General features: G+C 40.6%; 1 protein-coding gene across 1 annotated transcript in view; it reads right to left on the reverse strand.

Annotated features, from left to right (window-relative positions):
• Window positions 1-15,209, reverse strand: part of ARHGEF28 (Rho guanine nucleotide exchange factor 28) — a 128,850-nt gene extending 113,641 nt beyond the window's left edge. The window contains exons 1-2 of the mRNA XM_084305513.1: window positions 15,122-15,209; window positions 6,432-6,475 (exon numbers count right to left, since the gene is read on the reverse strand). Coding sequence (XP_084161639.1) covers window positions 6,432-6,464 — 33 coding nt within the window. The 5' untranslated portion in view covers window positions 6,465-6,475; window positions 15,122-15,209. The remainder of the gene's footprint in view (window positions 1-6,431; window positions 6,476-15,121) is intronic.
• Between the last annotated feature and the right edge of the window lie 4,896 nt (window positions 15,210-20,105).

Genomic DNA, 20,105 nt, shown 5'->3' on the forward strand with positions numbered 1-20,105 from the left:
CCCACAAAAGGGGCCCTCAGCCCCCCCGGTGCTCCTCCTTGTCCACGTGAGGGCATCTTCCAGGCCGTCTCCAACACAGCCATCCTTGGCCATGCGTGGGCCACTCCACCACAGAGCCTTGCTGTGGTCACAGTGGCCACTACTGCTGTGCCTTTGCTGCAGGCCCTATAAAGCAGGACCCCTGCAGCTGGCCCACCACTCGCTGAGCTTCTAGGCACTCTGACAGCCAGCTTGTGTGGCAGGAAGAAGAGCCAAAGCAGCAAGGCGAGTGGCAGGCCTCCTCGGTGTGAGGACAGCAATGCAGTCCAAGGAAGCACTGAGAAGGAGTGCACCTAACAAGGAGACGTGTTATGGGCGAAGGGGCAGCGCCTACAGCACAACTGACACCAGTGCCCAAGGGACGTCTGGCACCCAGCCCACAGACACGTATAAGCAGTACCACTGGCACCACAACAATGCAGGGAACAGGCCGCCCCCTCAGTCATACAGCAACAGGGGGCATGGGCCTAACCAGTGGTGCAACGGTGGTGAGGGTCGATGGCAGGAGCATCAGGCAGACAGCCACGGGAAGCAGAGGCATGCCTATCGTCCAGAATACTGCGTGGGACCCAGCCATGGCTGCAAAACAGACGGCAGTGTCAAATCCATGCATGGAAATGAACCAGATGGTGGCATGGGACCTAGGCATGGAACTGAACAACCCCCTGGTTCAGCACCCTGGCCTGAAAACATTCCAGATGCAAGGCATCCCATGTGGGCAGTCCCAGTCAAGGACTGGCTCATCCTTTTGCCAAACACCGTGGAGCCCATGGAGAAGGTTCCACCAGAAGATGTGGAGGAATCAATGGACGTGGATCCACCTCAGCCAGATCAGACCTGCAACTACCCCAGCATGTCTTCACTCTGTGCCATCAGAGCACCCCAACAGCGTCATACGAGTGCCCAGAGAGCTCCCTACTCATCGCGCAGGCTCCATCCCAAGCATTAGCTTGGAGCTGCCAAACACCATGGACAGCCTGCAGGCTTACCTGCAGGATGTCCCCGCAATAAAGAACTCTGTTGCCAATTCTCAGGGGTTGTGTGACTGCTTCTTTCCCATCCCCCAGCCCCAGTTCGGGATGTGCCATCCCTTCTGCACAGAGCCTCCAGGAAGAGCACAAGAGAGGACCCAGCTCCCTTTGGGCTGCTGCGCTGGGGTGACAGGAGGAGTCCCCGAGGGCCACCATGTACCTTTAACATTTGTGAAAATAGACTGAGGGGTGAAAAACAGTAGCGTGTAAGTGATCATAGGTGGCTAATTTCTTATATTAGAAGTGAGTTTCTGTATCTGAGTAATTGGCAACAACAGACATGGAGAAGGCTGAGGCACTCAACAACTTCTTTGCCTCTGTCTGCACTGGTAGGTGGGCTTCCCAAGTCTTTCATTTCCCTGAACACATAGATGGAGGCTGGGGGAGCAAAGTCCCACCCACTGTAAGTGAAGAGCAGGTTTGAGACCACCTTTTGAATCTGAACAGGCACAAGTCTGTGGGACCTGATGACATGAATCCCAGGGTCCTGAGGGAATTGGCTGATGTAGTTGCCAAGCCTCTCTCCATCATAGCTGAAAAGTCCTGGCATTCGGGTGATGTTCCTGGTGTGTGGAAAAGTTGAAACGTCATGTCCCTACTCTTCACCAATTAAAGAATTGAACAAAGAGCACAACAATTAAAACAATTAGGATACATTTCTTCTCAGAAAGCGTGGTCAGGCATTGGAACGGGTTGCCCAGGGAGATGGTGGAGTTCCCAGGTGTTCAAGGAAAGGTTGGACCTGGTGTGTAGGGACATGGTTTAGTGGGTGATGTTGTTAGTAGGGTGATGGTTGGATCAGATGACCTTGAAGGTCTTTTCTAACCTTAATTTTTCTATGATATTCTATGATTCCAAGAATGGATACGTAGCCTCCAGCATCGCCTTGGAAGATGAGGCCCCTCTGTCATCTATAGGGAACTGCTGTGAATACCCTTCTGTGACCCTACATCTCTCTGTTTCTGTCTGTTACTCCCAAGGGAGACATTTACTGGGCTCTCAGTAAAGAATAATTTACAAGCTTCTGAGATCACTCATCTTCTGCTCTCAAGAGTTGACTGCTCCCACGGTCTGCTTGCCCCATGGCAGCAAAACATTCCTTTGCCAATGTCAAAGATCAACACTGATGATCAATAATACTTCTCTTAAAAAAAAAAAAAAGACAAAAAATCACCTACCATTAAATAAGAAGGAAGAATTTTCCATTAGAGGGATTTGTTTTTACACACTAGTATCAACTTTCAATAGGAGGAACAACTACCATCTTTAATTTTTTTAATATCTGAATTGTGTTATAAAGCAAATATTTGCTTTTTACATATTTTTTACCATCAACAATGAAACTGATGGCTGTCTAAGGACAGGACAGGGTTATTCCATATACTGTGTTTCCTATGCTGTAAAATGAAAAGACTCATCTTGCTGAGATCCTTGCAGAAAGAACTGGATAAATATGATTTTATTTGTATCAGTTAAGAAAAAACACAATTTAGAAGGGAAAAGGCTATTTCAATTCTGGTTCTTCTTGAAGCAACAAATTATTAGGACTGAAAGAAGAGACATCACAAATGATGCATCAGTTTCTACTCAGCTAGTCTTAAAAAGCAGATGGGTTTATAAAGACTAATTTTAAGATGTGGTTACCAGGATTTTGCTATCTAGAAGCCGGAAACAGACTCCTCAAATTAACTGAAAAACATACGCTTGAAATATTTAATTTTCTGTTTCATTACCATTTATTTTTTAAACCATGACATTTATGTGTGTTGTAATTAGATTTTAATCGTATTGCTGCTACAAAAATCATATATAAGGAGAAGTGTATCAAAATAATGCAATTTTGAAATGGAGTAATTTCATAGAGTATTTTAAATTATATTTCACAAAAATCATATTACCCAGCAAAGTCCTTGAGCTTTCTGAATACATTCTCTCTTATGCAACAGAAAATAAACAGCTCTCACTCACCTGACAAGATTACACATACTATGTTAGATTTGTGAAGAAATTCCACAATGACACAGTGGGATGGTTTGAAATAACAGTGCTGTATGCATCCTCCAGCTTTGTAAGAGCTGCTCAAACACAGCTAGTCAAAAAAGTATTTTGCATGTAATCTTTAAAAATATTAACAATTGTATTATAAACACAGAAATATAGTTATTCTAAGGTAATTTTACACAAAATGAGAGTCTCTCAGACAGACATTTTCAGAATTAGGAATGGCATAAAATCCACCTGAGACAGATACTAAGTATATTTGAATACAGTGTGAAAAGCATCCTAATTTTGGACCTAGCATACAGTAGATCCCTCTCTCTCTCTCTCTCTAGTAAAAAAAACCCACATTTTTGTAGAGGCTGGAAGGCTGTGATTAGTTCCTACCTTTTGATCACTTTAATTGAAAGATTTTTCTGACAGCAAAAAATACTTACTACTAAAACTCACCTTACTTCTGCAGAAAATAATGTGTTATAACCATATGTTGCCATTATTTTTTAAGTTGCATGTGAACAGCATGCAACTGTCATTATGTCTTATTTTCTATATTCACCATCCCCTTTAAAAGGGACTGGAACACATCAGAAGTAACTGCATTTGTTGCAATGCAAATATCTGTCATGCTCCCTGTCTCCCCAAGAGATGCTTTCCCTGTCCTTTATAATGGATGAAAGACTCAACAATTTTTTGCTAAGCTCAGATGGCCAGAAAACTGCTTAATGATGTCTAAGGAACTTCAAATCAGAAAGGTCTTTCATGTGTTATGTGAATGCTGACTTGATTGTGTTCTCCAGCAAAGTCATGCAAATGACAGCAGCAGTGGGAAGGAGTTTCCAGAACTGACAAAGTAATTGGATCTGACTAAGAGAAAAGAAATACCTTAACTCAAGGACTCCTCAAGATAGACAGACCTCTTTGATCTTCCCGGATGGGCTGAGGAGCACTCACATTAGGAACAATATTGTAAGTGGTAGGATTGTGAAGGTGCAACACTTTCAGATGCTAACTCACCAGAGCAGCTGCAGACCACAACCAGCAAGTCCTGAAGCAACACTCAGGTCCAGGACAGGCTCTCACTTGTGCAAGGCTTACAGTGAGCGTTCCCAGGTTGTTGTGGTTTAACCCGGCCGGCAGCTAAACACCACGCAGCCATTCGCTCACCCTCCCCCCTCCCTCTCTGGGACGGGGGAGAGAAATGGAAAGTGAAGCCCGTGAGTTGAGATAAAGACAATTTAATAAGACAAAATAATAATAATAATAATAATAATAATAATAATAATAATAATAATAATAATAATAATAATAATAATAATAATAATACAATGATGATAATAGTACTACTACTAATAATGTGTACAAACAAGTGATGCACAATGCAATTGCTCACCACCCACTGACCGATGCCCAGCCTAACCCTGAGCAGTCCGGTGCCCCTCCCCCAGCTAGCCACCCCTAAATATTGTTTAGCATGACGTCAGATGGTATGGAATACCCCTTTGGCTAGTTTGGGTCACCTGTCCTGGGTCTGTCCCCTCCCAGCTCTTACTGCACCCCCAGCCTGCCTGTTGGCAGGACAGAGCAAGAAGCTGAGATGTCCTTGGCTTGGTATGAGCACTGCTCTGCAATAATTAAAACATCAGGGTGTTTTCAACACTTTTCTCATCCTAAGCCAAAACATAGCATTCTACCAGTTACTAGGAAGAAAATTAACTCTGTTCTAACTGAAACCAGGACACAGGTAAAATCACATTCTCACTCCTGTCACTCTGTAAGTGACTAACACAGCCCAGCCTCCTCTGCCTCCACCTGGTAAGCCCCTACTTCATACCAGATTTATCACAATTAGTATCCAAATGCTCTTATTAATTGGAGTAAGTAAGAGATAGGAAAGTCCAATCTGTCCATGTAGTAACTGAATTGTCCTCAGCATTAAACAATACAATAACGTCCACAGATTTGCACAGATCTCACAAACCTCCATCTGGCTCAAGAGTGTATAATCAAAATATCAAGCAGAACTGGCCTTAGATCTTATCCTTAGGGAGTATCACTTGTAGTAACTTTCTCTCTATCCTGGTGAGTGTTCCTGCAACATAACCCATAGCGTATCCATACATCCTTATCTGGATTACAGGACCAGTATTAGTCTCCACCTTCATCTGACAGAATAATTTCCTCTGAGACGTGGCATCAAATGTTTCATTTCAATTAGTGGGATTAAGCCCAATTACACTGCCCTTGTCTAGCCCATCTGTTAAACTATTACAGGAAGATATCAGATTAGTCTGATGCAGCTACCTCTGATAAAACCATGTTAAATTTTATCAATTACCACCACATTCTTAATTATCCTTCCTGTTAAAAATTGTTGAGACCTTGCACACAACATGAGCAGTTCTTACAAACCTCCACCCCACCTTTACAGATGCTGCAGTTAGTTTTCCACAGCATGAGGTTCCCACTCCTAAATTGACAAAGACAAAGAAAACTCTTGGTGTTTTAGAAAATCCTAAATTCTTTCAGTACTCCAGGGTACAGATTATTAATGCCTGCCTCCATTTTCAACCCTATCTTATCACAATAATCAGATAATTGTTTTATTTCCATCTTTCACCACCCTTTCCATTCCCATTCAGTACACTCCCACTATTCTCCTATACAACACCATTCAGTAGCCCTACTACCATTCTCATTGAAAACCATGGCAGAACAAACTAAAAAAGATAAGCCATGGTTTAGTAATAATAATTACTAGGTTGCCTGAGTTTTAATTCCCATCATTACATCCCAGTAAATTAAATGTAACTAATGCATATCCTCACATCTTTTAACACATTTTTGATCTCTTCTGAGCTCTACTTATTATATCCAATCACTTCACACTTTGCAGAAAAAAAATACATTTGATTACCAATTTCAATCTATTAGGTTTACACATATATATATATACGTATATATATATATGTGGTACAATTTTGTGTTTTGAGGAACTGGAGAGAAAGGTAGTTTAGAATTGTATAATTGTACAGCTATTTACAGTAGCTGCAAATTGTGAGAAACTAGAAAGTGAGTGCCACCTCCTCACAGACAATAACTGTTTTGAAAACTGAGATTGAGAATGTTGAAAAATAAAATAATTATCCTAAAGAAAAAATAATTCTAAACTTACTTCAGAGAATGGAGCTACAGTATTATAAACCATCATCCCCACACATGCCTGCTTTCAACAGCAACATTCAACTGCCTAAGGTCGCAGACAGCTATAGAATGTTTTTTGGTTTCATTCACTCTGTGTTTGAATGAGCTGTTACCCAAAAGAAAGCGACTCTCAGGGCAGAAGCCCAACGTTGTAGAACTTACATAAAGAGGTACTTCAGTGCAGCTCAACTCCATTTTCACAGCACCTGGGAACAGAATAAACCAGCGGAATTATTACACAGCAAATCAGAAGGTACCGATATCACCCTATCCCATTTGCATCTTCCAGAATTAGTAAAAGAAAGCATAGTAAACTTATCAGACACCCAGTTGCCCAAAGTTTCCTCGGTGCGAGGAGAGGCTGGTGCAATGATGCTGCAGTAGGGGTGGCTGTTTTCATGGACACGCTGCATGCTTTTCACACAAATGGCACAGTAAAATAAAACAGGTCAGCAGACAGCGGAGCCTGGCCACAGAGACATTCCTAGTGGCAGCAGATGAAGTGCTGGGCCCTTCTTATCTCCGGAGGCAAAGAAAGGAATTTTGAATTTGACCTAGAGATGAAGTTGTAGCAGCCTTTTACTCCACACCAATATCCCAAATGTCTAGTGCTGGTATTTAGAAACTTCACAGAAGTTATGCCCAAGGCAAGTTGCCTTAAATACCCTGAACAGCAAATTACTGCCACAGTAAGTCACAGGAATTACTATAATTACAGCCATCATAGCAATACTGGTTTCTATTATTATATTTCAAACACAATACAACCTCAAAATTCATACCCTAAAAATAGCATTCCTTGCAAATGAGAAAAGCATATCAGAAGCAACTACATCACTTTAAAACAGCAGGATGGGCTCAATAGCTACACTCAAGCCTTCTTCCACTTACTGAAATGGGCCACAAAAAAAGAGCCTGTCTTAAGAGGAGGCTGCCTCAGCTCAGATGTGGCCTTGTTTTTACAGCTGAACAGTTTCCAAAAACAACAGAGTTGTGCAGCACATTTCTTGTTAATGCATAGGTACAGCCTGCTATGAGTCAGATAGGATTTGAGAAGTTCTTCTCCAACAAGCTGCAAAAATTAAATGCAGAGCTTCAATCAAAAAAAAAAATCACACACACATACACACATATTTCATTTAAACCATGGAGTTTGTTAATGCTCATCTCCCAGTGCTTGTCAATTCATCTATATTCACAAGTACCTACATTTTTGCGGTTTGACTTTAGTGCAATTTCAAAAGAGAAATCACTGGCCACAAGCATTCAGTCAGAAAAAAAAAAGGGGGGGGGGAGAGAGAGAGAGAGAGAGAGAGAGAGAATGCAAAACAGCACATTCATATCATAAGAAAGAGGTCTTAGGGAAACTTTAATCCAGCCAGCCTAGTCAGCAGCTAGACACAGGCAGACGGGATTCTTATGTTCCAAGGCAGGAGGAGGAATCCTGAAGCTGTCTCCAAGGTGTCTCGCTTTAACAGACAGAGACAAAGCTCTGCAGTTTCCAGCACCAGCATCCTGAATGCTGCCTTAGGAGAAACAGCACTGGAAGCACAGCTCTGTTTGCACAGAAGAACACAGATCTACAATAGAAACTAAAAAAACATAGCATTAAGTCTTCAAGGAGTATTTAAGGTGGAGCTTCTAGCAAGTGTCACATTACAGGACAGGTGAAGCACATTGACTTCTGTCCCTGACCTGTCACCAGCTCACAATTACTGCCACACACATCATTTAATGGTAGGCTGAAATGAATGAGAGACATGCCAGCCAGATGTTTTTGCACCATTGCTCTATAATGATATACAAAATCCCTTCACCTGCAGTGGTCCTCCCTCTTTCAAGGAGCACATCCAAACTAAACTCTGCCATCTCCTCTGTAAAAAAAATATAAGCACAATCAAATCATTATGCCACGCCAACAGAACTCGACCTACTCTGGATTACTTCCGACATATGACTAGCTTGAGCTCTACAGCATCATGAGATGCATGTTATACCCTTCTCTGCAAAGGATGAGGAAAACAGGTATCTTTGTAGCCTAGTCTCCATATTGTGCTGCAAGCATGCACAAAAAAGGCTTAATTTCATCCTTCCTTTCAGGAATTACCATTATCACCTATGCAATAAATGCCTTTTTTATTGGCTAATATGAACAGAACTCACTGGAGATATGATGCTATCCCAATTTTAGTTCCCTTTACCCTTTGTTTATGTCACCCTGTGGATCACAGAATCATAGAATGTCCTGAGCTGGAAGGGACCCACAAGGATCTTTGAGTCCAACTCCTGGGTCCCCAAAAGACCACCAAAAAATCAGGCCATGAACCGGAGATTGTTGTGCAAATGCCTCTTGAACTCTGGCAGGCTCAGTGCTGTGACCACTGTGAATGCTGTGGGAGCTTGGTAATTCTGAAACACCAAGCTCCTAGCTCAGTATTGATCCTGAGTGGATAAACAGCCCAGAGATTTAGGTCATTGGAGGCAATCAGTGTTCTCCTGTACAGCACTCAGAAAACATTGGATGCTGAACGCTGACTAGAACCACACAGAAATACGCTCAGTATTTTCAACATGTGCTCCCCTGACAATCCAGCCTATAATGTTTTTTCCTGGAGACAAAAGCATCCCTAATGATGCCCTTTTTGCCTCCTGCAGAAAAACCAGTAACTGTCAACAGTGGGTGGATAGTTCTGCTCCTCTCACTCTTCAGAGTGCTGGTTGTTTAGGAAAGGTTTCATACGAATGTCTCACGTCTTTCCATCTGGGGCTTACTGTAACTTGGTTTGCTTGCTAGAAGCAGCTGGGAGTGGCAGGAAGAGGATGCATGTAGGGAGGAAATACTCAGCTCTGGCTACTGAGCTGCTCTTTTGCAATTTCCATTTCAGAGAGAGGGACCGGAAGGAATCCTGCCACTCACCTCCTCCAAACCTCTTCCAAGTGCAGCTCAGGTCCCCAGACAGCACTTTCCCCAGTAGCCAAGGGCTATCACATAGACAACTGAGGAGGAATCCAACCCTGAGCAGCAAGCACAGACTCCACATCTAGCTGGAAACAACAGATACACATCATTCCACAAAGTACAACCTCAACTACCCTTCCAACATATGTGCTTCTGACTCAGAAACCAGTGGGATGGGCAAACAGCTCCAGTTTAAGACATTGCCCACAAACACCAACCTCACATCTACTTCAGCAGGAAGCAGAATTCATCTACACAAACAGAAATACCTTTTTAGCTTCCAGATTGATTCAGTTTAGTATTAGATGTACTGGAAATATTTGCTGTGGTGAGCATTTCAGCCAAGTAGAAGTAAGTATACAAGAAAGAACAAAAAAAAATCTTGAAAATAAAATGGTTTACCTATCTTTTTTTTTTTTTTTTTAAATCTACACTGTCCATTAAATCTATTATCAAATGCTATTACTGGTCTCCTGACAAGCTTAAGCTTTATTGAAATGAACATCAACAAGTATTGTGGGTTTTATCTAAGTGCAAGATATATAAATAATCTCTCCTATACCTTTCTCTTGCTCTCACAACATCTGATTTATTGGTTGCTAATCACAGGACTCTTCTATTTCTTTCAACATCACAAATTTCAGCATTTTAAGGCATGGTTTCCCCAACTATCAAAACACGTTAAAAAGGCCAGAAGAAGATACCTGAAGTTTTTATTTTCCAGTAGTACATTGACTTAACTGCACTTTAATGGAAAAGACTTCAGTTATCAAACTTCTCATTCTACACACACCAAAGAAATCAGATAAAAGAAAGCATTATCTGAATCTCAGTGGAAAGGCATTTCTGCTAGCTGTCAAGGTGACCCTTCAGCCCTTCATTATTGTTTGGTTGTCCTGGCACCTACTCTGGATACTAATGTATCATCACTATTTTCCTGAACAGAAGATACCACCACCTACTGATCCTACAGCTACCTGTCTTACAACTCAGAACTCGACTTTCTCCTCTTCACTGTAAATGAAGTGCATAACAATGGGAGAAAGACTCAGAGAAAGTGAAGACAGGACACGCGCCCTGATGGTTGTCTGTGATCCAGCACTGGTGTGGACCTCACTTAACTTAGGGCTCTCCTGCTGCCTTGCTTTTTTCATCCCACATTTCTGTGCCCCAGATCACTACTGATGATTCATGTATTGCAATATAATTGACTGAAAGTCAAATAAGCCTCCAGTAATACTTCATAAGTGGCTTGGAATTCAATTCTTCCTCTTTTTTTTTTTTCCTTTTTTTTTTTTTTTTTCCTGTGTGTGTGTGATGCACATATTTAAACTCATGTTTATTAACACTGTTTATTACTACCATCAAAACAAGCATGTTAAATCTTGATTTCTGATCAAGTAGAGCAACAAGGAAGTAAGAGTGGATGCCACCCAGACTCTACTGGAAGGTAAGCAGGAACCCCTAGAATTATCATTCACGGTGCTTGAAAATGCATCATTATTTTCTAAGCAAAAAAGCCTTGTGCATTGTGCTGCTAGACTTTTTGCGCTTTTTACAAGCATTTTAATAGGGCTTCCACCTAGCTATCTTCCTCTGCATGACTGTGTTACACAGCACCTTTATCACTGTGTTGCTGTTATGTATAATTCATTAGTCCATAGTGGTAGGTGCTCTATCAACCCAAAAAACAGCCTCTAAGATGGATATGAATAATTTTACATAGTGTTTATACTTTTCATATCTAAATACTTTTTAAAAACAGTGCTACTCTAGTATGGTGTTCATGGAGCAGCTGGTTTCCATTAATAATGTTAATCCCACTGATTCCTCTCAAAAAATATGGCAACTGAACCAAACTGTATTTTTTTACTTACTGATTCCACCAGTTACGTTATGTATGCACAGGTAAAGGCTCACTCACTGCTTCTAAAGCACCAGGAAATGCACTGCACAGAGATCAAATGTAGTTTAGTACAGAACATCATTTTATGTACAGATCCTTGCTCTGAATCTGGTTAAAAGACACTGGAAGAATTAAAAGACAGGAAAAAAGTAGAAAGCTGAAACTGTACCCATGCTAAACACTGCATTCCAAAATACAAATATTTGCACCTTTGTAGCCAAGTTTTTTGACTGATCTTTCATTCTTACACCTGGCTTTCATGAAGATCTATAGCATGAAGAGGGTGGAGAGGAGACAAAGCAAAATCCTCAGATAAAACTTTGCAAGCATACTCTCTTAGTTCTTTTTGAACACTATTCAAACTGAGAAGTAAAATGAACCCTTGCCTAATAAATTTATAATGAAGCTGCTTGCATTAATGTTGATTACTTCACCAAACATTAGTTGCTCTTGAAACATGTGAATAGAAAAAATGCAGCTAAACACCTTTTTTAATAGCTCTCTTTTCAACAATTGGAGATGAAAAGAGTATTAAGTCTTCCAAAGAACATCACCTCACTTATGGCTACCGTACTTCTTCATAGAGAAAATATTTAAAGACTGTCCAAAAAAAGTCTCAAATTTTTACACTTTGAAGAATGATTTGGATTTTACAACAAAAATTACCCTAGAAAAGTGCCTCTCTGACAGCAGCTAGTTCCTGAAGTTGGCAAAGTTTATTCTTTATGCATTCCTGTATTAACATTCTTAATGTAGCATTTTCATTTCATCTAAAACCAAAACAGAGTTCTAGGTTTTAGAAACCTTAGGTTATACATTTCCAAAAGACAAAAAGAAAAACAAATTGGCCCTAAAATACAAAAACAGACATCTGTCTCACTTCCCCTACTCCTTTAATGACAATTTTGACATAGAAAATTGCTTTCTACTGATTTTGTTTTAATGGTTTTAGAGTTTACCACCCCCTAGGTTCTCTACTGTGAAGTCATAATATTAATTATATCATTAAAGGGTTTACACAGTGTAGTTACACTTGTGTGGTTCACTGAGAAGGTAGCAGAAAAGTGGATCAGAAGTGTTTGTTTTTACCAATGCCACCAAATCCATGCTCCAATGCTGCTATCAGCAATGCTTCATCATCACTCACTCCTGGTCATCCACCGAAGTGCTAGAACTAACAAACAAAGTTAGGGGGGACACATTGTGTGTACAGCAATACTCCTGTAATTTCTCATCCACATTCATGAACAGCTAGAATTAACTGCCCTGAAAGCATGGCTTATTGAACTCAAAAACAGTTGGAGTGCATCTCAGCTCGCTTTGGAGATACGAAATGGTCCCGCTTTCTGATTATCCCAAGGGCAGCTGCAGAGCAGAATTCAAGCTTGTCTGGGTGACTTCACCTCTATATTTTCATATTTTCAACTATGTGGAGCACCCTGTAACACTGAACACTGGCAAACTGTTTATTTAAATATATTTCCTGGAAACTATACAGTTCTCTTCCTCCTTGTCCAAACTTCAAATTGAAAGTGAAAGAGATCATTGCCTGAAAATCTTAATAGGTTTATTCAAATTCACAAGCTCTGCAGATTTTTTTTGCTCCTGAAATCTTACTTCTTCCTTCATCTTTCAAAGTGTGTAGGTGAAAGCCTGAAGCTCAAACAAGTTCCACTCTCCTACCAACACACATAAATCAAGAACACAATTTCAATTCCAAAGCTGACAGATTCAGCTGGGAAGTCTTCTCCTTGATTTCTCCAGAATACGGCCACACACTGAGATGATACATAAAACTGTCATGGTACAGCTTTGTGTTTACTGACTCTTTTCCAGCCAAATTTAGTCAGCATATTGTTGCACAGACCTTCTTTCCAGCTGCTTCCCCTGCTAAATTAGCAATCAAGGTACAATTTTCTTTACTTAGCCCATATCATAGTGTGCAAACAATTCTGCTAGCAAAATTTCTTCACATCATTATGTGGCTAAATGTGTTGTCCATAGGCTGTGCAAAGCACAACAAAATACAGCCATTAAAAATAGAGAGGGAGTTGACATTTTTGATATCAACAGTCATTAGATATTCTGATATTCAAATAAGTGGCTTCACCCTTCAGAAGGGTGAGTATTCTACTCCACAGCTCTCCTTTAATCATTAAGGTAGTTTAGCAGTACCCACATGTTAACAGCATCCACCTTAATGGTGCCTTTAAGATACAAGTCACACAGTTCAACTAGTCAGTCCAACATTAATTAAAAATCTATAATTTCTGAAAAAATTCAGCAAACAGCATCGAGGAAAAATCAAAAAGCATCCCCAAGATGACAAGATGATGACAAGATTGATTGATGACATGATGCTCTAGATACAGTATATAGATGCAGTAATACTCAAGGTGCTACAGAGGTGAACTCGGGCACAAACTTTCACTGCGATAAAACTTCTGCCTGCTCTTCTAGCTAGCATGCTAGCAGGTGAAACACTTACTTGTACAAGGCACAGAGAATGTATGTACCTGCTCTAAGATTACCACATCTCCCTCATCTATAAACTGAAAATCTCCATGTTCAGGTGCCAACTGACTGACACACAGACATGCAGAGATTTGGCTTTCAGCTGGCAAAGCCAAAAATTGGAACTGGATCTTCTGAGTCACCATATTAGTCATGAGCTGTCCTTCCTATATCCTGGTACAAATTCTTGTTCAACATGTTATTCAGATCAAAAGAACGGTAAGCCATTTTACACACCATACCCTTCCGAAGCAGCCGCACAAAGGAACTATTCTTGGGGGAAACAATAGGAACTTCTCCGGAAAAACAGCAGCAGCTTCAGACCCAGAAAAAGAATACTCCTGTGTGATATTACGTAACAAAATGTTGGCAGAAATGCCCAATTTACACGTCAACTGAGAAGGCCAGATGAGTTTCCTGGTAGATATTACTAACGTGATTGCTTACTTTATTGCATTCAATATTCAAACACTGCTCTGGAAAAAGAAAAACACTACAGTAATGAGTCTTTTAACCAGATTTTGTCCTGACATTTTTATACCAAGTTTTCAGAACATAGTTCATTTTTCAACGATGTGGAAAAGTCCCTTTTAATCAAACGCCTCCTGAAGCCCTATTTCTGCAAAGCACAGCAGAGAGTAAATTACTTCCATAAAAGAGAGAGAAATAAAGTATGTCATCTGCTGGGCTTCTTATCATGTTTGCATGTCTTATAACAATCTGTGAAAACTACCTCCATTTTTGTATACCACCGAACTGCAGATGTAGGAGTAAATGCATAAGAACGCAGAAGATTTTCAGAGACTTTTTTTCTTTTTTTTGCATAAGAACCACCGTTCAAGTTGAAAATTATGCAGCTCTAAGCTGCACACACTGTGCCATATAACAAAACACTGCATAAAAGCATTTTAAAATCTGTTTCTATGATTTTTACTGTTAGGAAAGCTTTCAATTCTTTTATATATTTAGTTAAAACAGTTTAAAAAAAAAAAACTCCTTTGCTCCGGCTCAGGGAGGCTAAGGCTTAAGAGAGGACATGAGCTGAGAAAACACCAGCAGCTCTGCAGGCAAAGTAAGGAACAAACACAAATAAATAGATGATATAGATGCAGTTACAGCTATAAATAATATAAGACATAAATGTTATAGATAGAGTTATAGCTACGGATAATATAGATACAGATGTCACAGATACAGTTATAGATATGGGTATTGTTACAGATGTCGCTTTGTATATAGTTACTGATACAGATTGTGCGACAGATGCAGTTAAAGTTAGTTATAGTTACGGGTATAAAAGCACCTCCGTTTCCCCCCCCCCCCCGGGACTTCAGCACCCCCCTTTCCCACGGCACCGCGTCCCGGCCGCCAAACGCCGTGGCAGCGGGGGGCTGCCGGGGGTCGTCACTCGGCAGGTGCCGCCGGGGGCTGCGGGCCCCCGTCCCAGGGCTGGTGTCCCCCTCTCGGCCTTACCTGCTCGCGAGGAGAGGGGAGTGACGTCCGCACGGGGAGGGGATGCCTGTGTCAATGTCGATGCCGGTGCCGGTGCCAGCGTCCAGGCTCGCCCCGCCCTCGCCGCCCCGTCGGGGGCGATCCCTGCGCGGCCCCGGCGGCCCCCGGGCGGCTCCCGGAGCGCAGCGCTGCCCTCTGCCGGCCGCGGAGCCCCCAGGGGCCCTGCCCCGGCCCGTGGGACGCTGCCACCCGCGGGGGGGTCGTGGTTTGAGCTGCGCTCGCAAAGAGGGCGGCGGTGCCGGCTGCCCGCCGCCCGCTCGCACAGCCCGGGCAGGGGCAGGATGGGGCGCGGAGTACCCCAGGCTTGGGCTGGGGACAGGTCCGGGTTGCAGTTTTCTCGTGCAGCTTAGAAATTAGTTCACGCAGGGGGACAGCGTGCTGCCTGGGCAACGGCAGCACTTTTGCACGGTGCTGTGAGGATGAAAAAAGCTCGTGCAAGTGCTGTCAGCAATGCATGGAGAATTGTTTCGCTGAGAAGCATCATCTGAAGCACCACTTATACAAGTCCTCTGAGAGTATCATCTATGAAAGCGTGCTCCTGCTGTGCTTGTTTTATATTCTGTACTTTTTTTCCACACCCAGAGGGATAATTGCAGGTGCTGACTTCGGAACTCTCCTTGGCCAAAGGCAGTAATATGAGCACAAATATAAATCAAGCAATAAACAAACAAAAAAGCAGCAATAACAAAAAACAAACAAACAAAAACAAAAGAGTGTCATGATGTGCTGCTCTTCAGAGGTAAGGAATGAATGAATGAATGAATGAATGAATGAATGAATGAATGAATGAATGAATGAATGAGTAAATAAATAAATAAATAAATAAATAAATAAAAGCAGGCATTTCAACAAGGGGTGGAGTAAATGCTAGGAAAAGGCAACAGTAGAAGACAGTTTGTTCCCCAAGATTCACTAGGTATAGTGGGTAAGGACTCCTCTCTGAGGCCTAAAGAAAAGGTTTGAGGTCACATATGCAGGCCTACCCCTTGCTTCACCACAAAGGGTGAAGCAAATAACATACCTTTCTCTCTCGTGCACACACACACACACCCCTCATTGTAGCCTGTCTCAGATCAACATTTCCATTAATTTGATTTCCCTTTAAAACAAAACAAAACAAAACAAAAAAAAAAAAAAAACATTTGAAATTAGAATAGTAAACACATTAAACTATCAACACAGATTGGTACTGTAAAACAAACAAGCAAAAAAGCATACACAGGAAACAGTAACACAACTGAGGCTGACATTCTCCTTATCTTATACTAGAAGGCTTATATGTTTTATATTCAACTAATAGAAAAGCTGTACCCAGGCTGGTAAATACAGTGAAAGCTTCGAGTTAGCAGCACAAAATCACCACTAGACTCAAATTTCATAATAAAAAAATTCAACTTTCTCTCTGTTTTTTTTTTTTTTTTGTCATTTTATCAGATGCCCTCAATGTAATCTTACTTCTGTAATTTGCTTTCATTCACCTATATAAATGAATGATAGTCTCAGCAGGTTTTTTTTTTAAAAAAGATAATGTATTTGCTGCAACAGAGCATAGGTAGCAAAGATAACCCCCTGTAAGAGAGAAAGAAGCCAGTAAGATCTGACTTTTTCCTGTGTTTTAGTAAGATTCACAGTTTTACACAGTACATCTATCTTTAAAATTTGAAACTTCTCAATTCATTTCTCCATGTAGCTTATCATGACATACCTGACAAACTTCTGCTTAGAGAACCAGGAAGCAGGAGCTTTCTGTGATGCACCTATTAAAACAAATCCAGAACTGAAATTGCAAAGGTGATATATCCACTGGGTATTTCCATCATGCAAACAAGCATCTAGGTAAGCTTGTTGTATGTACATAGATACGTATGCAATATGACAAGTTTTGCTTAACCAACCCAAGTATCAAAGCAAGGAAAACACAGACTTTGGAGACTCTCTTTGGATTGCACAGAGCATCCTGACATCCACGTGACAACCATTGCCCAGGACTTGTACATCACTGACTAACATTTATTCAGTTCTTGATGTGTAGACTTATTTCTGCTGCAGTAGTAAATGTGAAGAAAAAAAAAAAAAAAAAGAAAAAAAAGAGATCAGTATTATCTGCGCTTTGTAGAAGTATTTGAAGACAATGGCCTGTTGCAGGAAGCACGGCTGAAAGCATGACAGACACCAGTAGAGTCAGATCATGCTCCATTTTATTGCCTGAATAGCCTAACTTTTATAGTGAACTTAACAGGGGCAGACAGTGTTTCACACAAGATTGGTCAAAAGCACTCAGACAAACAGCTACAAGAAAAGAACCCCACCTGCAAGAAAACAACCCCCTTGTGATTAGCAGTCACATAGACCTTGTCCTTGAAGCCAGCTACTGGTAACAATATTTTCCCGAATGCCTCAATTGGGCGATGTGGGAACACTGTCATGGGAACTTCTCATAGTTGCCCTGGTAGCTTGGTTTGCTCAGCTACAGCAAGCCATGGGATTCTTGCTGTTTCAAAAATCCCTCAACAATGGCCTGCTTGAGAACAGTGACATGGGAAATAAATTGGCACATTGCAATATTTGAATAGATGTGGGCAACAGTTTTTGACTGTTTTGCAATTTAGGTTCAAGGTGAACTTTTTGCTGTTTTTCATCATAGGATAATGTTTTTAATGCTATCATTTCTACATATCAGTTACTAAATGGAGTTTAAAGCAAAGAAACTTCTTAAAGCCAAATTTGACCTGACATTACTTATTAATTAATAAGAATGGAGATATTTAAATGAATGCCTAGCATTCATATGCAACAAATAATTTTATGAAATGGGAAGCACAGTCAGAGAGGCAGTTTCTGGACCTTACTGTACCACAACTACTACATAATACCCTTCTGCCTCCCAAGTAATATACATGTAGCTTGGAAAAACTTCTCCATGTGAACTTCTAATATTATAGTATGGATAAATTCTTACATAAATAAGAATGCTGAAATAATCCTTGCCTTAAGACCTGAAGAGGTGTTAGTTGTGTTACAGTAAGCTCCAGAAAGCAAAGCTACTCTCAAAAGAAAGAAAGAAAGAAAAAAAGTAAATTAATTTTACATCACTTTCCTTCAGAGTATGTCACAGAAACTACAAACTGCTATCTAGGCAAGGATTAAAATCAAGACATACACTCAAATACCTTTAAAACATAGTGTTCTTATACACTATGTTGTTTTTTTTTTTCTCTACCTTCATTTTTAAAGGGGATTTTAAATGAGAAATTTAAACCAAAAATTAAATAGGGGGCTCTTTCTCAGGTGTAAAATGTGTGAGATCTTCCCTGAAAAAAGTTAACTCTGCAGGTACAAAACTTGTGTTTTAAATACTGAAATGCAGTATCCTATGAAATCTAATGTCATTTTTTTTTCTGTAAAAACTTTTTCTTGTTTTGCATTATTTCACTGGAGTGCATTACAGGCTCCAACCAAGGAAGCCAGTGAAAGGTAGATGATGATTATCCAGGGCAACCAGAAACATTGCAACTGTAACCTGCACTAACTCTGAGCTCAAGTAGGCATGCAAATCTAAATCAAGTATTTGGCAAGAATTGCCTGTGTTACACAAGCATCATTAGAGCCATTAAAACTCTTTTTGTTTGTTTTTAGATGCAGAAACATGAAAAAGCCTGAAGACTAATGATGGCTATTTGCTGGCAACACCAAGGCCAAACTCACCATCCAGATGTACTTCTGCAACCTGCAAGAGATTGCTCCCTCTGAGCAGGGTCAAAAAAATATATTTTTGGAACCTACGAAGAGGCAATTTTTGTTTTGTTTTAAGTAAGGTATATCTCAAGTCTGCTTTAACGCACTTAAAATCTTTCCTGACACAATTAAGCCTTTTCTGCTCTTAGTGAACTCATTAGATTTCAAACCTAAAACCAAAACTCTGGCTGGTTAAAATACCAGACAGTATAGATAAACCTATTCTGCATCAAAAACTTAGAACCCAGATGTGCAATTTTCTGCTTATAGTTGCACATACACAGTCTGATTTACACTGTCGCAACTCCAGACTTCCATCAGAGAGTCAGTAAAAGTGACTTCTCTGTAAACTGCTACCTATTTAATTTGAGGAGGGCTGGAATGAGCACGTACCCTGAGACAGTAACAAAGATTAAAAAAAATAAATAAATAAAAAAATCTATGACAGCTCACACAACTGCTCATGGAGGAATGCAACCTCGTACACACAGAGCAAGAATATTTTCATCTTCATTTATATCCAACTCCTCACGCCTACAGTATTAAACATTCAGAATTTGCTTGCTTTATTACTCACTTTAATACTACACTTCCACTGGCTTTACTCTTTCTCCTTCACATTTTACTGTTTCCTGTGTCAAATTAATTATGGATTACATAGCATCCTTTTAGCAACCACCACTACCAATGGATCTTCACAGACAATATACTGAGCATCATTCAGCCCCTTCTACTACGGGCTATTGCTGCAGAATGTCAACAGGTTCCTTATTAATAGTAATATGCCTTATTTTTACTCCTCTGAGCTGCATAGGTACTGGAAAAAAATGGCCTAATGGAAAAACAAACAAACAAACAAACAAACTACTAAATGTAGAGAAAGAAGACCGTATTTTTTCATAACAAACAGGGTCACAAACAATAAGCAAGTTTGACAGGCAGACTAGCTTTCACCTGAACAAATACTAGCCTTCAACACAAAGGCACTGAATCCGCAACTCAAGACACAACTTAAGTAACAAAAAATCATTTGACCTTTTGTTTAAAAATCTTCAAAATTTGATTTTAGTAGTCTTCTTAGAAATGAAGCTCTTAAAATAGCGTATTTTCCCACCTTTTGATCAGATTTCTGTTTGTGTAGATGCCACCTCTGCAAGCTCACTTGACAGAACAACGTGAATGGGATACCTGATGATTAATCAAATTACTG

Source organism: Netta rufina, assembly GCF_964035555.1.
Source record: "Netta rufina genome assembly, chromosome: Z".
NCBI classification, from domain to species: Eukaryota; Metazoa; Chordata; class Aves; order Anseriformes; family Anatidae; genus Netta; species Netta rufina.